Below are 16,784 nucleotides of genomic sequence, written 5' to 3'. Positions count from 1 at the left end.
AATTAAAAGCAGTACTGCGTAGTATATATTATATATCTATCCTATTAATCAAGCGCAGAAATCCAACAGAACGAAGGTTACACAAACTACCATGCAGTTAGAGAAATTTGAATATTTTTGGTTTCCGGTTAGGAGCCCGACTGCAGCCTGCAGATGGCCTCAAGACTAGATCAGGGGAGTGTAATATAGATCATTGGCCTTGTCCATCATCTAAGCTGGTAGTTCTGGTCCTAGTCTCAATTGTCGTTTTCGCCCGAACGGGCATCATCGTTGGGGGTGGTGGTAGGGTTGGCAGTGTCCCCGTGATAGTTCCGTTTGCAATGGGGGGAAGAGGAGGAACAGGAGGAACGACCAGAGGAGGTGCGCAAGGGGCAGGTATACAAGGAATAGGGATGGGAACCGGCATAGGGGGACCTGGCACCGGTATTGATATTGGGGGAGGACACTCAACGGGATTGTTATTCCTTTCCGAACATTTCTTAAAACTTCCCTTCCCGGGCCTCGCGTCCACAACGAATACATCGCATGCGAAGGAGCATTCCACTTCTCTCGTCTGATAAATTCCATACATTGTTAGTAAAATGGTATAACACACGCTTGTATTACGTTCAATACTCCAATTCGGGTTGGGGGCGCAGATAACTAGACTAGGCGCAGATGAATTTTAGCTTACCTCAACCTTTTGGTCCTTGGTTTTATCATAAGTAGAGGGTAAAACAAACGATTCACCGTCTGTTTCCATCTCTCCCGACCATTTGGTCCAATCGGTCTTCACATTACACCAAGGCCCGCTCCCCTTGGTCTTGTCCCCTACAAACTTCCGCCCGTCTGAGGGATTGGAGTTCGTATGCCATTCTAGATCCCCATAGTTAAACTGCAAAAAGTCCCCTCCCGTGCCCGCGCCCGGCGCAACTTTCATTTTATAAGGGAAAACTTTGGAACCAAAGCGACAATCGCTTTGTTCTTTCGCATGTACATTACTACAATCCCCGAGGGTTGATTGATCTGAGATTACCCTCCCGTTTGCATCGAAGAATGTGCCTTGGATGCTGTAATTGAAGGGAGGTGGAAAGTCTAGAGGGGTATCACCCACAGTTGCATCTCTTAGGCGACCCCAGATTATTTTGACAGAGCACTCGCCAGGCATGAACTCATCTGCAACCTCGACGCAGAGTTTATCAGAGCCCGCAAGGGCAGTTGGCGCGATTCCGAGGGTAAGAAGAGAAAGGCTCAGAATCAACGTCTGCATGGCTTTGGGTTTCGAGCCACAATTGATTAATTGAATGGGATCCCAAGAGTAGAAGAAGAGTTAGAGATGGGATTATAGTTAAGGAAATTTAGCTTAAGGGTGCATAGAACTTTGTTTACTGGGTTTGGTGGCTATAGCTAGCTAAGATAGGATTATGGTTTTGAATTCATTCCACCGGGCACCATAAACCCAGTTATTTAAACATCTGCATCAATACCTGTGCTCCGTTAAAGGCGATGTAGCTAGGCTACTGTGGTAGCAAATTAAGTTTCCTAACAGTAACATGGCCATTCAGTGGCTATGTTGAATAATATTCTAGAACGGTTATTGCGACTGTCGACACCACGAAACCTTGGTCTCACGATCTCCTGTGGCACGAATATACTCAGGCGAAATTGGTTTTCACGTACACTAAATTCGAACAGATACATCCTCTATGGCTATTGAGATGCAAAGCCGGTTTGAATCGTTCTGTCGAAAAGGCTTGTAGAATTGTGTTTAAACACCCAGGACATGAAGTTGCAAAAAATATGCATGAATATAGCCCACTTCTTGTTAGACATCGCCTCAATTAATTCTTAAGGGTATTTTGTTGTATATGCGGCGGAAAAGTTAGTAACAACCTATAACTTTGCGGCAATGCGTTTTGAGTTCTTTTGTGTTATAACGTTATAGACCTACCCGCACGAAGAAATCCTACAACTAGAATTCAACCCAACGGAGATCAAATCGCGCAGTAGGGAAATCTAAGTATTAGCACAGAAAGATATATGAAAGATAATCTTCCTGTAGTGTTCCATACAGGATATATGCGTACGTACGGCGTCTATCCAGCAACAGGATTCTGAAACCAGCATATGAGAAATAGCGCAAGGTTGGTCTCGCTCTAGCATCTAGGTCAAGAATACAATGCTTTCGTTAATGTAACCTAGGGAGTCTTATACAAATCTTGACTCGAATTCCTCCAACAGGGGTCACATTGGTCGAACGAATCCACAACCATATTCTCCTCCTCCTTCTCATCCTCCTCTGCCTCCTCTTGTTTTTCTTCCGCCTTACCTTCCAGACTTTCGCTTTCTCCGCCCATAGGTCTGGAAGTGTCATTAGCGGCCATTGGACCAATAGATTTAACTGCGCCAATACTCCACAGTAAATCGTTCACATCTTTTATTTGAGGGTTTTCGCAAACTCTGTGATCTATATATATTGTATTAACTTTAAAATTGGCGGAATCTAGTAGATTTTGAAGATTTTCTGGCGTGGTCTCGACTCCTCCATAAATGAGAATTGGGGCAGCGTAAGAGACAGCGGATTCGAGGGAGCCCATGGCCCATATCTAGACAAATATTGAAATGCTTTGCGGAGGGTTAGGCCAATTTTGCAGTTGTCGATGATCTTGTATTTGTAGAGTAGATGATAGGGTGTAAACTCCCCATTCCGAATAAATCCTGAAGGGGGGAAAAAATACAGCTATGCCTTTAACCTTGCCCCAATTTCTAAATTTGACGTTAATATGCCCCCTTCTAACTGTATCTTCAGATCTTCTACCAGATTTTATGAGTGCTTGCGTTGTGCGTGGTATTATGTGAGCCTGGCACGTTGCTTTTTCCGCCGTCCAGCCAAAAAGATTTTTTTTCTAGTTCTGAACTTTTTTCGGTTCGATACCACCGCGAGAGAGCTTCAACGTCTTCGCTCTTCACCACCAATTCATCAATTTACCCAAAAACTCGTCTACTCGAGTCGCACATACCGTCGCTACAATGGGGAAAGGCCGTTCAAAGCACCAGGGTCTTCCAGACCCTATCGAGATGTATCACCCTCACCTTGCGAAAAAGCGCAAGGTTGACGATGAAGACGAGAAGCCGTCGAAACGAAAGAGAGGCGATAAAAAGTCAAAGGCTGCTCCTGTAGTATCTGAAAAGAAGAACGGGAAGGCTGTCAAACAGGCCAATGGGACAAAATCGAAGCCTGCCGCCACTTTACCTGCAAAGAAAGGAACGAAGGATTCTGCGCCGAAGTCTAAGGCGAACGGCAAGAAGGCCCCACCGCCACCATCAGATTCTGATGAGGGAAGTGATAATGAGGATATGGAATGGGAGGATGAAGATAATGAAGTTCCGGAAGGGAAACTAGATTTCATGGGTCCCTCAGACGATGAAGATCTCGACTCTAACGATGAACCTAACCTCGACTCCGACTCCGAAAACTCGGTTTACGACTCTGGTGATGATGAAGCCCGCCCAATCTTCTCAGACGACGACCTTTCTGGCTCGGACGCTGAAGAGCAGCTCACAGCGGCCAACATCGCCGGTCTAACTCGCAAACTCGACCTCCAGATCGCACAGGAAGAGGAGGAAGCAGAGGCTGAATTTCAAGAGCAGATAACCACAAATATTGGCGCTGATGAAGTAAAACCTTTCGTTATCGGTGCCGCAGCTCATGATGAAGATACTACCAAATCTCTCACATCTCTCACACCGGACCTCGCCCTCCTTCGTACTCGTATCAACGACGTTGTCCGTGTCCTCGAAGACTTCTCCAACCTTTGCGAAGCCGGACGTTCCCGTACTGACTATACTGAGCAAATCATCGCCGATATCTCTGCATACTATGGTTACAGCCCCTACCTTGCCGAAAAACTCTTCGACCTTTTCTCTCCCTCTGAGGCTCTCTCTTTCTTCGAAGCAAACGAAACCCCTCGTCCTCTAGTCATCCGTACAAACACCCTAAAAACACATCGAAGAGACCTCGCGCAAGTTCTTATTAACCGTGGCGTAACTCTTGAACCAGTTGGAAAATGGTCGAAAGTTGGATTGCAAGTCTTCGAATCCCAAGTGCCACTCGGTGCTACACCAGAGTACTTGGCAGGACACTACATTCTCCAAGCCGCATCTTCGTTCCTTCCTGTGATGGCCTTGGCACCACAAGAAAACGAGCGCTGTCTGGATATGGCCGCCGCTCCTGGTGGAAAAACCACATATATGGCCGCTTTGATGAAAAATACCGGTTGTATCTTCGCAAACGACGCGAACAAGAACCGTGCAAAGGGTTTGATTGGTAATATTCACAGATTGGGTGTGAAGAACACGATTGTTTGCAATTATGATGCAAGGGAGTTTCCAAAGGTTATTGGAGGGTTCGATAGAGTGTTGCTCGATGCACCATGCTCGGGAACAGGTGTTATAGCAAAGGATGCAAGCGTCAAGACAAATAAGACAGAGAAGGACTTTTTGAAACTACCACACCTACAAAAGCAACTTTTGTTGGCAGCGATCGACTCGGTAGATCATAATAGCAAGACTGGAGGTTATATCGTGTACTCAACTTGTTCGGTCACTGTGGAGGAGAACGAAGGAGTAGTGGAGTATGCGCTGAAGAAGAGGCCAAATGTCAAGCTGGTGGATACCGGTTTGACGTTTGGTGTTGAGGGTTTCGTTAGCTTTAGGGGGAAGACATTCAACGACAAGATGAAGATGACAAGGAGATACTATCCGCATAAGTACAATGTTGATGGTTTCTACGTCGCAAAATTCAGGAAGGTAGGACCTAGTCCGGCCGGAACAGCTAGCGCTGTACCAGAAATCATTGAGGAAGCGGAAGAGGGCAGTGGAGCCATGGAAATTGATGAAGAGGGTAGTGAGAAGGAAAAGGAAGAAGGTAGAGCAATTGACTGGTCGGAAGACGAGGAAGATAAGAAAATGATTGAGAAGAATTTGAGGAGGCAGAAGCGGAGAAAGGGTATTGACCCTCGCGCCGACCCGTCGAAAGCCGGCCAAAAGAAGAAGAAAGAAGAAGAAGAAGCCCCCAAGGAAGAAGATGTCAAGAAACCACAGGAACCAGAGCCGACAAAGGCAAACGGTGAAGAGAAGGAGAAAGATAAGCTAGCAAAGTCAACCGGTGAAGAGAAGAAGAAAGATAAGCCAGCAAAGACAAAGGGAGATAAAAAGGATAAACCCACAAAGAGTAAGGGCTTTGTAAGAGTATCAAAGAAGGCGTAAGGCGAGACACGATAGATTCTACTGCATAATAGGCTATTTGGCCATGTTACTTTTTTTTCTTTCACTTCTATACTTGTATTATACGGATACAATCTACAGTATATATCAATACAAAAGCACCCTGATAGCCATTTTAAATTATTGTTGTACGCTTACACTAATCCCAATCGTCATCGTCATCATCCGCTTTCCTAATGGCAGAGCTCTTTATAGACTTCTGCCTCTCTTCTGGTTCTTCTTTCCTCTGCAATCTAAAGTCTCCTAGCTTGATAGCTCCAACGTCGACTAATAACTTCTCGATGTCCATCATTCCGCACTTAACCCCACCGAGGGACTTCAAAGTCACAACTTGCTTCTTGATCTCTGTATCCTTATAAACCAATATTGTGGGACAATTCCTTTCCGGGTACCCTTCAATGGCCATATCCGCCCTCATCTCACAAAACTTCACATCCGGGAACTTTCGCGCTGCCTCCCGCCATATCTCCGACAAAAGCTTGGATTCCGTATTCGCATACGACGCCGACGACAAATGCACAAACACAAAGTACTGATTCGAAGATTCCGTCACATCCTTCGCGTAGTCTGGCTTTTGTAACGGGTATACATTCCCGTGTGGTGAATTCTTTCCGAGGGTAGATAACTCCTGTAACCGCTTCTGACGGTAACTCTCTAGGAAAGCTTCATCTTCATCGTCTTCGAGCTCGTCGAGTTCGTCGAGGTCTTTGCCTTCCAGACGGTTTTCGTGAGCAAGACGGGAGGCTTCGATCAGAGCTTCCTGGATCTTGGCGGTTGGGGAAGGAGGTCGTTCGGGGATAATGCCATGTTTACGGAGAATATCGTTCCTGTATTTGGAGAAATGAGTTTAAGATATTTGCTCTATGCCGGGTAAGGGAGCCCGGGTTGGCGGGAGAAGTTGCGGTTAGTTAATTAACCTTGAATTCGGATTTGGTAGAGGGGTTGTAGCGGGGGAGGGGCACTAACCATTCAGTGTCGGCATTTGGGTTGTCGATCGGGACATTAACGGGCATATCCATCTTGACTGATATGACTGCGAGAGTCTCGTTTGAAACAAAGTTGATGATGAAGATGAGGATGTAATGGGATAGGGATCCAGAGTCGCGAACGTGGGCAAATGGTGGGTTAAATGTTGGTGGGGCACACTTCACCGTTCTGGTCATGCAGAGCCTCGCTTGTTAGGTCGGAGCTGCACGCGCAAGCTTGACTTCCTGCCTAAAATATCTGACGACGCGGCTACCTAAGCTAAGTAGGTATTGAACATGATTCAATGAACCATTCTGAGACTGAAAAGAATTCAAACGCCGGGTATATATTGATCGAGACCACGACTAAGATATCGCAAGTTAGGGAATATCGAAATCTGAATAAATCATACAGAGTATTCCGCCTGTGACCCCAGAACGGAGTTACTCCAGAACGCCAGCCAAGTCAAAATCCTTAATTATAACTCTCATCCTGATTTTTACGGTACTACATTTATAGTAGAGTCTAAAACGAGAAAATCAGCATAAAATTCGAATCTAGAAAGAAAACTCCAAAACTCAATCAATTTGAATTTGGTCATTTAATTTTTTTTGGTGCCATTTGATTAATGTTACGGCTGTAGCAGTGCAGTCTTCTATCGAAATTCATGCCACAAAAACAACACATAAAACCCTGATTATTGAGGCTCAGATCTGAAGTTTGAAACTTGAGATCCAGGGGATTTGCTTGACATTTTGGCCGTTGGTTTATTATATATAAGACAATAAATATAATCTCAGGAAGCTTTATTACATACTACGTGTGTCAGCCTTGGTTGTTAGCAAGACTTTGTAACCCCGTAAGTGCATGTTTGATAAATGAAGAATTCGAAATTTGGGTATCTTCGGTAACTGCGTGCTATATTTAAAACAAAGGGATAACACGATATCAATCAGATCACCATCTCCAGATCGCGATCGATCTATACAGTTAATTGGTAATTGCTTATCATTTCCACATGTACAGTGCGGTCTGTTAGCCAATCTGTGCCACAAGAGCCCGATCGATCAGAACACCAAATTTATTGTTCACGGCCATACACGGTTACAATAACAGAATCAGTATTCATAGCCGCACACGGCAATGGAGGCGTAGATACTGATTTATCACTAGCACCATATTGAGGCCTAGACATATAGGTAGTATTATACACGCAACTGGTTAAGAACTGGTTTGCTTGCTGTGTATATCTGCGGAGCGTTAATTTTGTGTCTCTCTCTCTTGATATTTATCTTTATCCTGCTATATCGGTGGAAATCGCAGGCAAATATTTATGTCGAGGCTCAATTCAAAGTTTCACCTCGATAGCAATCAACGATATCCAGTGATTCTAGTATCTTTCTCTTTCTTTAGGGGGGACCTTTGCATTGCATAGCGGCGTACTCAATTCGATCCATAATATCAGTCGACGGGTACTCTTTCTTGTGTAACCACGAACAAAATACAACATGCAGTTTAAGAGTTTCACATAGAACAAATAGAGCAAATAAAACTTTGGGTGTACCGGAGCCAGAAAAAAAAAACTGGGGAAGGAAATGGGCGAGGTAAAAAGTCACTAAGGGAATACTATCACATTAATTTCTGACCTCAACGTGGCAAGTTAGCCTCTATTAGTAAAAATAGATATTCTATTCGAGCTTAAGTGTGTTTGAATTGAGTTGTGCCACCATCTCGATGGTATACGTATATACAATCTTAGTTTCGTTCCCATACAACCTGAAGGAGCAGCGCTGAGTTGGAAACGGCTGGTCAGCATAGTGCGGCGATAAGAGACAAACAAAAATTCCCCTACGGTTTCAATTGGTAAACTGAATTTTGAGGATGTGATCACTAAGCACATCTTTTGGGTCGGGTGCTTTGCGGGGCGAGACTTGTTTCAGTAGCCACTAGCTAAGGCAAATTCGTGGCACAGAAACCTCCATATTTCAGGCAAGTTATGGATGTTCCGTTGAGACCTATACAATAGCAGCATCGCCAGCTGAGCTCTCCTACAAACGCAACCGAACAACAATACCGTTAGTTTGGGCTCAAACTATAGCTCTACAGGCCCTATGCAAATATTCAAATCCCAGAGCTGCCTTAATATTCAATTTCCATTTCAATATCCCACGACGTTGACCCCAAAGAAGTTGTATTTCCAACATGCCTGACGGCTCCATTGATACTCCAACTACCACCGAATACCTTGGCCCAGAAGAGGATAGGTTCTCTGGCATCAAGAATCCTCGTATGTCTTCACCAGCGAAACCCTCAAATCTAGGAAATTAAAAATCAATGGCTGATTTATATTTAATTTACGACCCTAGCCGAACCAAAATTGAAAATCCTAACAGGAAATGACGCCCCTTGGCCAGGAAGTAGCTACGTCATCGGATACCAAAATACATCAAAGGTCCTGACATTTAAGGACCAAGGCGTTATACTTGCTGAATACGAAGGAAAGCCAACGCAGCGGTGGGCGTGCCATGCTCGAGATGGCTGGTTGGGCTTCGCAAACGACCCAGGTGAAACTACGCGCTGGCTTGGCTTCGACGATATAAACAAAACTGACCCGCTGCTGATCTGCTGGGCCCCTAATATCAACGGTAGTTGGGAAACGTTTTGTGTGATGAAGAGACCTGAAGACGGTTTCCTTGTGTTTAAGAGGGTTGACGAAAGGTTGAGGCCGATAGGAACAGGGCCGGATGGGAGTCTATCTGTCAGAGGAAACTGGTATCATTGGTGGGGATTCACGAAGATATCTTAGAGATCTAGTTTGAGGGAGCTTCATTATTAGTACAAATTGACCGGAATGTATTCCCGGGCCCTATTTAATAAATACAATCGCTGGTTAAGCAGAGCCGAAATAGATCCCATTTCGAAGATATTTCTGATTAGACCAAGCACCAGCTCCCGAGATCTTAAGCGGATGGTGATAAAGCTTAGCTTACCAGTAATAGTACGTAATAAAACGCTGCTAATAATCGCATTTGCAAAGGCCAGGCCGCACGCACACCTCCTGCAACGCAAGTTACCGCCTGAGTTCAAGGCTAGCAAGTTACATTATATTCATGACGTTTCATTGGATAACCAGCTATCAGGCATCATTTAGTAGGTTACGCCATAGCCCTCAGTCCAGTACGTATCATATACACCCTCCTTAGCGCCTTTAATCAAGTGGGCAGTACTAAAGCAAGGCTCATTTATATTTTGAAGTACGTACGATAGAGCTAGCTTGAACACTTTTATCGAAGGAATCTAAACGGACTATACTAGCTGATTTTCCAAACTTCCTCCACCGGCTCACTGTAAATCTACCCCATGGATACCCCGAAAACATCGATATCGGCATACGGTTCGCTACCAGACGTAGATCAAGACCACGTCTCCCTCCAAGCGAGGCCAGTCTCCCTCCTTGAGGGACTTCTACGCTCTCAGAAACTAGGATCAAGTAAGTTATCCGTCTGGAACTCCTGATATAATGGTCCTAAACCCGACCCTTGATGTGATATTTCTATAAAGCTAACATATGGAATAGACGTGCCACTACAGCAGCTGACATTAAACGATGCACCGTGGCCTGGAAATGCCTACGTTATCAGCTACGGCGATACGTCCCAAGTACTGACGTATCAAGATAAGAAGGTTGTATTGGCAGACTACGAAGGGAAACAAAGCCAAAGATGGATATGCCATTCGAAAGACGGGTGGCTAGGCTTTAATAGCGAACCCGGGGAAACAACGCTGTTTATGGGATACACCGGCACTGATCAAAAGCTTGTATGTCAAACAAGCAACCATCAGGCGCATGAGATGTTTTGTATCAGAAAACGACCCGAAGAAGGATTCCAATTCCTTACGAGGAGCGGAAAGGATTACAACTTCTTATGGCCTTTAGGTAAAAAGGAAGATGGTCAACTCGCTGTTATAAGAGGCTCGAAGGATTGGTGGGGCTTCACAAGGACTATCTAATAACGGCGTTTCTAGAACTTTGTGAAAATAGACTAAAGCGCTATCGAAGCAATGTAGTTTACATATAATAAACTTCTGGAACCTTGGAGACGCGCAACCGTGCTGGGCCTGCTCTGGTACCGAAGCTAAATCTATAAATCTAGGTAGTTATATGGGGGCAATCCCACGACTAGATTTAAAGGACGAACATCAACGCCAGAGGGTCCTACAAAGCACTAGATCAAAGCAGAACCCTTCGGAATTAATCCTGCAAACTACTAGTACTTAAGTACCTAAGTACCTATGCTTCTTATCTCGTAAACCATAATCATTGGATCAAGCTTGTGTTGCAGATGTGGTCCACATCGATCAGAGCTGCGAATTCGTCTATGTATAACTGCATGCATAGCACACCATGTACTATCCCGCGATTGCTACTATAGACATATTCTTGAGAACAGCTTAGATCTTTGCTGAAACGAAAAGTATTTTCCAGTTTCTCCAATTTCAACTTCGATCCTGTGTTTCTTACCCTAATCTACTATAATACATCATGGAATCCCCGGGATCCCCGCGTACCCTAAATTCATGCGATTCTTCTAGTGTCCCATACCCGGAGGAGTTGGCCTTTCAACTTCAAAGCCTAAGAATCAGTGAGTACCATATTTATACTTTTACATACACCTAAGCTTTTTGCAAAGTTGAACGTTCGAGCCGATGAATCAATCAAACTCCAGCCGACGACCGGTTCTAAAATATATAATAATAATATTATAATTGGCAATAGATATCGATATGCCAGTCAACCAGTTGTCCTGCAACGACCCTCCATGGCCAGGCCATATCTACGTAATAAAATACCAAGACACTTCACGAGTTATGACTTACGATAGAAGCAAAGGGATCGTTCTGGCGGCATACAACGGGGGATCCAATCAAAGATGGACTTGTCATTCAAAAGACGGATGGCTTGGGTTTGCAAATGACCCGGGGGAGACTACGCTTTTCATGGGCCATTACGATAATAGACAGGAAAAGCTTCACTGCTGGGTAAATCATCACCTGCCGGGAGAAATGTTCTGCGTCAGGAAGCGACTGGAGGATGGTTTTCAGGTTCTGGGTCGAATTGGAGGGAATCTTCATCCTGTGGGGTTGGATGAAGCTGGGGATGCGGCTGTTATAAGGCACTCAGAGGCCTGGTGGGGGTTTACTATGCTTGCTTAGGGGTGCTTATGATAGCTGCCAAATTAGCTGATGCATGGTATGGAATTGCAATGAATTTTCAAGCATCTTGATATCGATATCGATATCCTGCACCCGACTACTAAAAGCGTTGAAGCTGTCGGGTTTTGTCTCTTCGAGATTTTGGGTAGTTCGGTTCAATTACGGACAAACTCAGAGATTTGGATTTAATATGAATACTACATAATCTATGTGGGACTCTATGCAGGTACTTACGTGCTTGATACTTAGTCTCGGAGCCAGAGTTAAGTACCTATGACTTAAGTTAACTGCTTGAGCGCTCAAGTATTCGTTAATTTGAGTACTGTACCTAATAGGTAGTCTACGGTCCTTTGATAACCCAATCACATCTCGTCCGCTTGTCGCCTAGACTTTCGAAGTTATCAATTGTTGACATCAACCTAGCTTAGAGATCATACACATCCCACGGCCATTTAAAACACCAGAATTTCAAAGATAAGATCCCAATCACAATTAATATTATTTTAACCGTTCAAGTCAATCCAATGGATACTCCGACCACCTCAACCTATGCCCCTTCAATCGCAGATACCGACCAGAATTACTACTCTGAGGTTTTTATATCAAGTAGGTTATTGATCCCTTCTAGTACTAGTCCTCATTTTTCCCGGGCACAAATATCCCAAACTAACCTACCAATACTGCGAAGGAGACGTAAACGCGATCCCCGAACTTACCCTCAATGATGCCCCATGGCCAGGTCACATCTTCATAATCAGCTATCAAGATACAAACCAAGTCCTCACCTACCACAAAGAAAAAGGCGTCGTCCTCCAAGAATACGACGGCAGCCACTCTCAGCGATGGATCTGCCATTCAAAATCAGGCTGGCTCGGGTTCACAGCAAACCCCGGGGACACTACTACATATCTTGGGCATTACGATTGGAAACTGCGTTGTCGGGATACCATGATTAATTGGAACGGGATGTTCTGTGTAAGGAAACGGTTGAAGCGGTTGGATGGATTCCAGATATTGATGAGGGGTAATGACGATAGTTTATGGCCTGTTGGGGTGCATGAAGATAGCGATGTGGCTGTCCTACAAGGTTCGGACGCATGGTGGGGCTTTACAATGATCGCTTAATAGTGGGGCCGGCCAGCTACCGTTCAAGAAGTTTCACCCACGGTTCTCTTCCCGAGAAAGAGAGGCTTTTGGAACATAGTTTTCATTGTCCGCCTGTTGATATCTTGCAATTTGGATATAGGTGGAAAAGGCGATATCCACAAACCTAAAGCTAGAAAATACATTATCAGAATGTAAGTAAAAGATGCCAAAGATGCGCGATAAAGGATATGTCGAAAACGCCGAAATGCCAAAGAAAAAGCGTCACTAGCTATCCTAAGTACCAATTTTTATCTTGAAGACCTCATGGAATCAAAAAAATGCAAATACCAAACCCTTTCCGCACTCCGGCATATCAAAGGCATTTTTGCCCATATTCCCATATAAAGAGTAGTCGAGATATATATATAAATCGCGGATATACCCCCTTCCAAAAGATATACTAATACCCAATACCATGTACCATCGCCGTCTGCACCCCTTCGTTCCACGACCTTGAGTACTCTTCCGTTTCCTCGTGAATCAGCCACTCGATGCCAGCGATTAGCCTCTTCAATGCCCTTTCAACTTCTTGTTCGCTCGTCAATACCATTTCCTCCTCCTCTGTGTCGGCATAAGTATTTGCTAGTCCCATGATTCCTCTCGGCTGGCTTCTCGGTTTGACCCATCCGATAGGCAATAACATTCGCCGACGGAGTTTAGAGTCGAGAACAACGATCGCATCGAGGGCTTGTCGGCCACCGCCTAGAGGATGGAGTAGGCCGAGTGAAGATGTAAGTTGGCGGGTGCCGTCGTATACTATTTAACAGCGTATATATGAGTACAACAAAGCTCACATCATGTAAGCTAGGTAAAGGTCAAGGAGTCCCTACTTATTGGTAGCGACGACACATGCGCCGGCGGTGGGATCAACGAGACTCCATACACATTAACCTTAAACGTCGAAAGCAAGGACGAGACAACACTATAAAACCCGCATTAGGCCAAATAATTAACCTTCCGATTCTTGAATTCCGAACTGCGATCAGAGGGAGGGTAAAAAAAAAAAAAAAATTATGTTAAATTCCTCACCTCGCAGCATGAAGGTGATCAATCGTACAACCCAAAAAACATAACATCGTAAACCGGCTCCCATCATGAACTAGCTCCGTAAACCGGCCATCGTCGCTGAGTCTGTCGTACCCGGATTGTAAAACACTGACACTCGCATTTTCCGCTCGAGGATCGAGTTTGATCGATTGTTCTATTGTCGTAACGTACTCAGGACACGCGGTCCATTGTTTCGCGACGCGAGAACGTTTATGGTCGACGTTGAGGTCTCCATCTCGGGATGGTGGGCGCGACGAAGGAGGGGATGGACTCGCTTGAAGGATTGTAGCCGACCGTTTGCGAGAGAGCGAAGAGTTTGGGTCGGACGGGGACATGGTGGTCGTCGACTTGTTCCGCGACTGCTGTTTTGAGGAGGAGACTACGACGATGGTGGTGGGCTGATCCCGGGGTAGCGATGAGCTGCTGTAACGGCCATCGAGTTGCATCCTGACCGGTTCCCTCCCTTCCTTCAATTAATATACCCCTTCGGCCTTCTGTGCCTTCTGCTGCGGTACCTCTCCGACCTAGGCCTCGTAATATTGCAGGGTCCGGTGTCTAGGCCTTTTTCAGCCTCAAGGAGGAACCACCTGTTGGCTAATGTTGGGCAGAAAATTTGTGGCCTGATCGCTCCTGGTCGTTCGAATATGGGCGACCCTGGTTTCTCATTCGACCGATATCTCCCGGTTATGATCCCCTCTCGAAGTGACGATGTATTGGTTGGTAATGCCCACCATCTTACCGGACACGGCTTGAGTGTAATGATCGACCCAGCTTAGGCTAACGGCTCCGCTTTTTTTCTTGGTATGAATGCCAAACATGGGGTACAAGACTGGGGTGCATTCGACGTCGGTCGGCTACACAAGCCATTGTCGCTTTCCCCCCGACGGACTAGTCAAATTGACCTAAGTATTTGAGTTCACTAAACGAAATCGTGAATGGTAGCAAGATTAATTGTATTGCGATGAGGGTGAGGACGCTGGTCGTAAGTTCGTCATTGCTAAAGCTACAATATCGCTGTTATATTCACACGACCGCAATTAATTCCGTTGCGGGAACAAAAGTATCCGAGGGTCCAAGAGCCGAGTGCTGGTTCGGGACATCGGCAACTGCAACCTCAGAGATGCGTACCATCACTAGTAGTAATAGGGATCAAGTCTCAGTGGGTCTGTGTCATCTCTCCCTTCTCCATAAAGCACTTCACAAACGCCACCAATGGGTATATCCATCACTGCATCAGTTCCTGTACTCCAGTAATCCTTCCAGTCCCAGCTTTCATCTTGATAATCCGCCTGTTCTTGATTTGAAATGTTAAATTCATACTCTTCCTCCTTTGGCATTTTGACTTGGTTGCCAAATAACATCTTGCTTTTCCGCTTCTTCTTTCTCCGACTCATAGAACCAGAAACTTTATCAATCGGTGAATGATTCTCTCCGCATGTAGAGGGGGATGTAAGTCCCCCATCTGGATGCATAGTCCGTTCTACAACATCATCGAGAGACTCCCATGTTTTCTGCTGGTAAGCGGCACTACTACTTGATCGACGAGACCGCGCGGGGGTAGGCAGTCCGCTAGATTCATATCCTTCACCCTGCATATCCACCCCTCTCAAGAATTTCCGGTGTTTGCTTTCATCGATCTCGACGATAGCCATCTTTGCCACTTCATCCACAATATTCTCTAGGGATGTAAAGGGCTTTGTCATGTACTCCGTGTTGTAAGATGCCAAAGCCACGTATATGTATAGAATTATGGCGACTATATACGCTGGAACCGCCAATGACCACCATCTGTTGTAAAAGTAGTGAATTCCGAGATAGTGGAGAACCGGAGCTGGAAGGTAGGACCATAGCAGGTACACCACTATTCAATTCACTGTTAGGATCTGAATATACTACAAGGGCCGAGGGTTGCAAGCGAGTAACGTACTGAATGCCAACGTGCTCGTTAGGTATAATACGAAGCCATAGTACTCGTAGGTTGGTACTTTCGGAGCAGCTCTTGGCGTAGACTGAGCTATTCGGCTTGAATTTGCAGCTTCGCTATCCGACGAGTCCGGTGTCGCAGGACGAGAAGGTGTAAAGGGAGGCCGAAGAAGTGATGTAAGAGACGGAGACGGAGGCAATGGCTATGTCGCATATAATTAGCACGGTTTGGATATAGTTCGAGCTCATTTGAACACTTGCATACCGTAGGGGGTCGATTATAGAATGGCGGTAGAAGGGTCTGTGCCATCGGCGACTCGCTCGGACTCGGACTATCCTGCGAAGAACTCGTAGAATCCGACGAGACCGACGACGAACGTGATCTCGAACTCGAAAAAACCTTTGAGAACGGTGACCTAGGCCTAAAGCCTGGACCTCCAGACGCTAAGGAGGTCCAGCTGCGACGGCGGTCGTCCATAGAGCTCAGCGTATCGGGCATCGTAAAGTTTCCTAGACCGATTAATCGATAGCCTAGTATTCGCAACTAGCCCCGGGGTATCATTTAGAAATGCCGGAGCTTCGAGAACCGTGGTCGCAGGTAGTCATGTTGGAGCGGTGAGGTAACGTTGCGAAGTCGCGACGTTTGCAATGCTCCAGCATAGTGCAGGTTCGCTTATGCCAGGTTAAGGCTGGCTGGCCAGGTGTCCAGCATGGAACGGGAAGGTTAGTAAATTCCCACAAACAGCTACCAAAATTCAAATTCAAAAAAATACAAATAAAATGAAATAAAATAAAATAAAATAAAATAAAACTTGCCCAGGCTAGTACCATGCCGGCCTTTGCAGAAAAAACTTCCGGCGAGTCAACCTCTCGGTGCGATATGGCCCGCAAGCAAGACATTCCAAGAATCTGATTTGATCAATGATGGTGGAAGGCGGGGCAGCTTCGACCGGAGAAACTTATAAAACAGTTATCGAAAAGGGTAGCCGAAAGTGGGCGGGATGCAGGCATCCCGGCCAGTCTGTCGGGCCTCCACACCCCGAAGAACGAAGCTAGTAGCTGCGCATTACCTACTTACCTTTCGGTATGGATGGGATGGCCATGGTCATGTACTACAAGCACTGGATGAGGGAATGGTCTGTGAGGAGCTTGTTAAATTCTGCTTTTTCTTGAAGGATCTTATAAAGCTCTACTCCCCAGCTAGGTTTTCCCATTTACATTGG

At 45.5% G+C, this 16,784-nt stretch overlaps 10 protein-coding genes across 10 annotated transcripts; 5 read left to right on the top strand and 5 right to left on the bottom strand.

Annotated features, from left to right (window-relative positions):
* Positions 1 to 190: 190 nt before the first annotated feature.
* On the bottom strand, positions 191 to 1,249 carry AOL_s00215g272 (uncharacterized protein; the record flags this gene model as incomplete). The annotated part of the gene is made up of 2 exons (XM_011129474.1): positions 191 to 553; positions 674 to 1,249. The coding sequence occupies 2 exons, from the start codon at positions 1,247 to 1,249 to the stop codon at positions 191 to 193; spliced, it is 939 nt and encodes a 312-aa protein (XP_011127776.1).
* Positions 1,250 to 2,177: 928 nt separating this feature from the next.
* Positions 2,178 to 2,576, bottom strand: AOL_s00215g271 (uncharacterized protein; the record flags this gene model as incomplete). Its single annotated transcript, XM_011129473.1, has 1 exon — positions 2,178 to 2,576. The coding sequence occupies one exon, from the start codon at positions 2,574 to 2,576 to the stop codon at positions 2,178 to 2,180; it is 399 nt and encodes a 132-aa protein (XP_011127775.1).
* A 433-nt stretch (positions 2,577 to 3,009) lies between these two features.
* On the top strand, positions 3,010 to 5,247 carry AOL_s00215g270 (uncharacterized protein; the record flags this gene model as incomplete). The annotated part of the gene is made up of 1 exon (XM_011129472.1): positions 3,010 to 5,247. One exon carries the CDS (start codon positions 3,010 to 3,012, stop codon positions 5,245 to 5,247), a length of 2,238 nt encoding a protein of 745 aa, XP_011127774.1.
* Positions 5,248 to 5,404: 157 nt separating this feature from the next.
* On the bottom strand, positions 5,405 to 6,428 carry AOL_s00215g269 (uncharacterized protein; the record flags this gene model as incomplete). Its single annotated transcript, XM_011129471.1, has 2 exons — positions 5,405 to 6,092; positions 6,232 to 6,428. 2 exons carry the CDS (start codon positions 6,426 to 6,428, stop codon positions 5,405 to 5,407), a joined length of 885 nt encoding a protein of 294 aa, XP_011127773.1.
* Positions 6,429 to 8,433: 2,005 nt separating this feature from the next.
* AOL_s00215g268 (uncharacterized protein) lies at positions 8,434 to 9,037 on the top strand (the record flags this gene model as incomplete). Its single annotated transcript, XM_011129470.1, has 2 exons — positions 8,434 to 8,518; positions 8,598 to 9,037. 2 exons carry the CDS (start codon positions 8,434 to 8,436, stop codon positions 9,035 to 9,037), a joined length of 525 nt encoding a protein of 174 aa, XP_011127772.1.
* A 554-nt stretch (positions 9,038 to 9,591) lies between these two features.
* On the top strand, positions 9,592 to 10,242 carry AOL_s00215g267 (uncharacterized protein; the record flags this gene model as incomplete). Its single annotated transcript, XM_011129469.1, has 2 exons — positions 9,592 to 9,721; positions 9,809 to 10,242. 2 exons carry the CDS (start codon positions 9,592 to 9,594, stop codon positions 10,240 to 10,242), a joined length of 564 nt encoding a protein of 187 aa, XP_011127771.1.
* A 774-nt stretch (positions 10,243 to 11,016) lies between these two features.
* On the top strand, positions 11,017 to 11,445 carry AOL_s00215g266 (uncharacterized protein; the record flags this gene model as incomplete). The annotated part of the gene is made up of 1 exon (XM_011129468.1): positions 11,017 to 11,445. The coding sequence occupies one exon, from the start codon at positions 11,017 to 11,019 to the stop codon at positions 11,443 to 11,445; it is 429 nt and encodes a 142-aa protein (XP_011127770.1).
* A 524-nt stretch (positions 11,446 to 11,969) lies between these two features.
* On the top strand, positions 11,970 to 12,570 carry AOL_s00215g265 (uncharacterized protein; the record flags this gene model as incomplete). The annotated part of the gene is made up of 2 exons (XM_011129467.1): positions 11,970 to 12,051; positions 12,134 to 12,570. The coding sequence occupies 2 exons, from the start codon at positions 11,970 to 11,972 to the stop codon at positions 12,568 to 12,570; spliced, it is 519 nt and encodes a 172-aa protein (XP_011127769.1).
* Positions 12,571 to 12,991: 421 nt separating this feature from the next.
* AOL_s00215g264 (uncharacterized protein) lies at positions 12,992 to 14,084 on the bottom strand (the record flags this gene model as incomplete). Its single annotated transcript, XM_011129466.1, has 3 exons — positions 12,992 to 13,347; positions 13,422 to 13,513; positions 13,621 to 14,084. 3 exons carry the CDS (start codon positions 14,082 to 14,084, stop codon positions 12,992 to 12,994), a joined length of 912 nt encoding a protein of 303 aa, XP_011127768.1.
* Positions 14,085 to 14,771: 687 nt separating this feature from the next.
* AOL_s00215g263 (uncharacterized protein) lies at positions 14,772 to 16,060 on the bottom strand (the record flags this gene model as incomplete). The annotated part of the gene is made up of 3 exons (XM_011129465.1): positions 14,772 to 15,499; positions 15,566 to 15,764; positions 15,827 to 16,060. 3 exons carry the CDS (start codon positions 16,058 to 16,060, stop codon positions 14,772 to 14,774), a joined length of 1,161 nt encoding a protein of 386 aa, XP_011127767.1.
* Between the last annotated feature and the right edge of the window lie 724 nt (positions 16,061 to 16,784).

Source organism: Orbilia oligospora (genome assembly GCF_000225545.1).
Source record: "Orbilia oligospora ATCC 24927 unplaced genomic scaffold scaffold00215, whole genome shotgun sequence".
NCBI classification, from domain to species: Eukaryota; Fungi; Ascomycota; class Orbiliomycetes; order Orbiliales; family Orbiliaceae; genus Orbilia; species Orbilia oligospora.
This window is presented reverse-complemented; position numbering and strand designations above follow the sequence as displayed.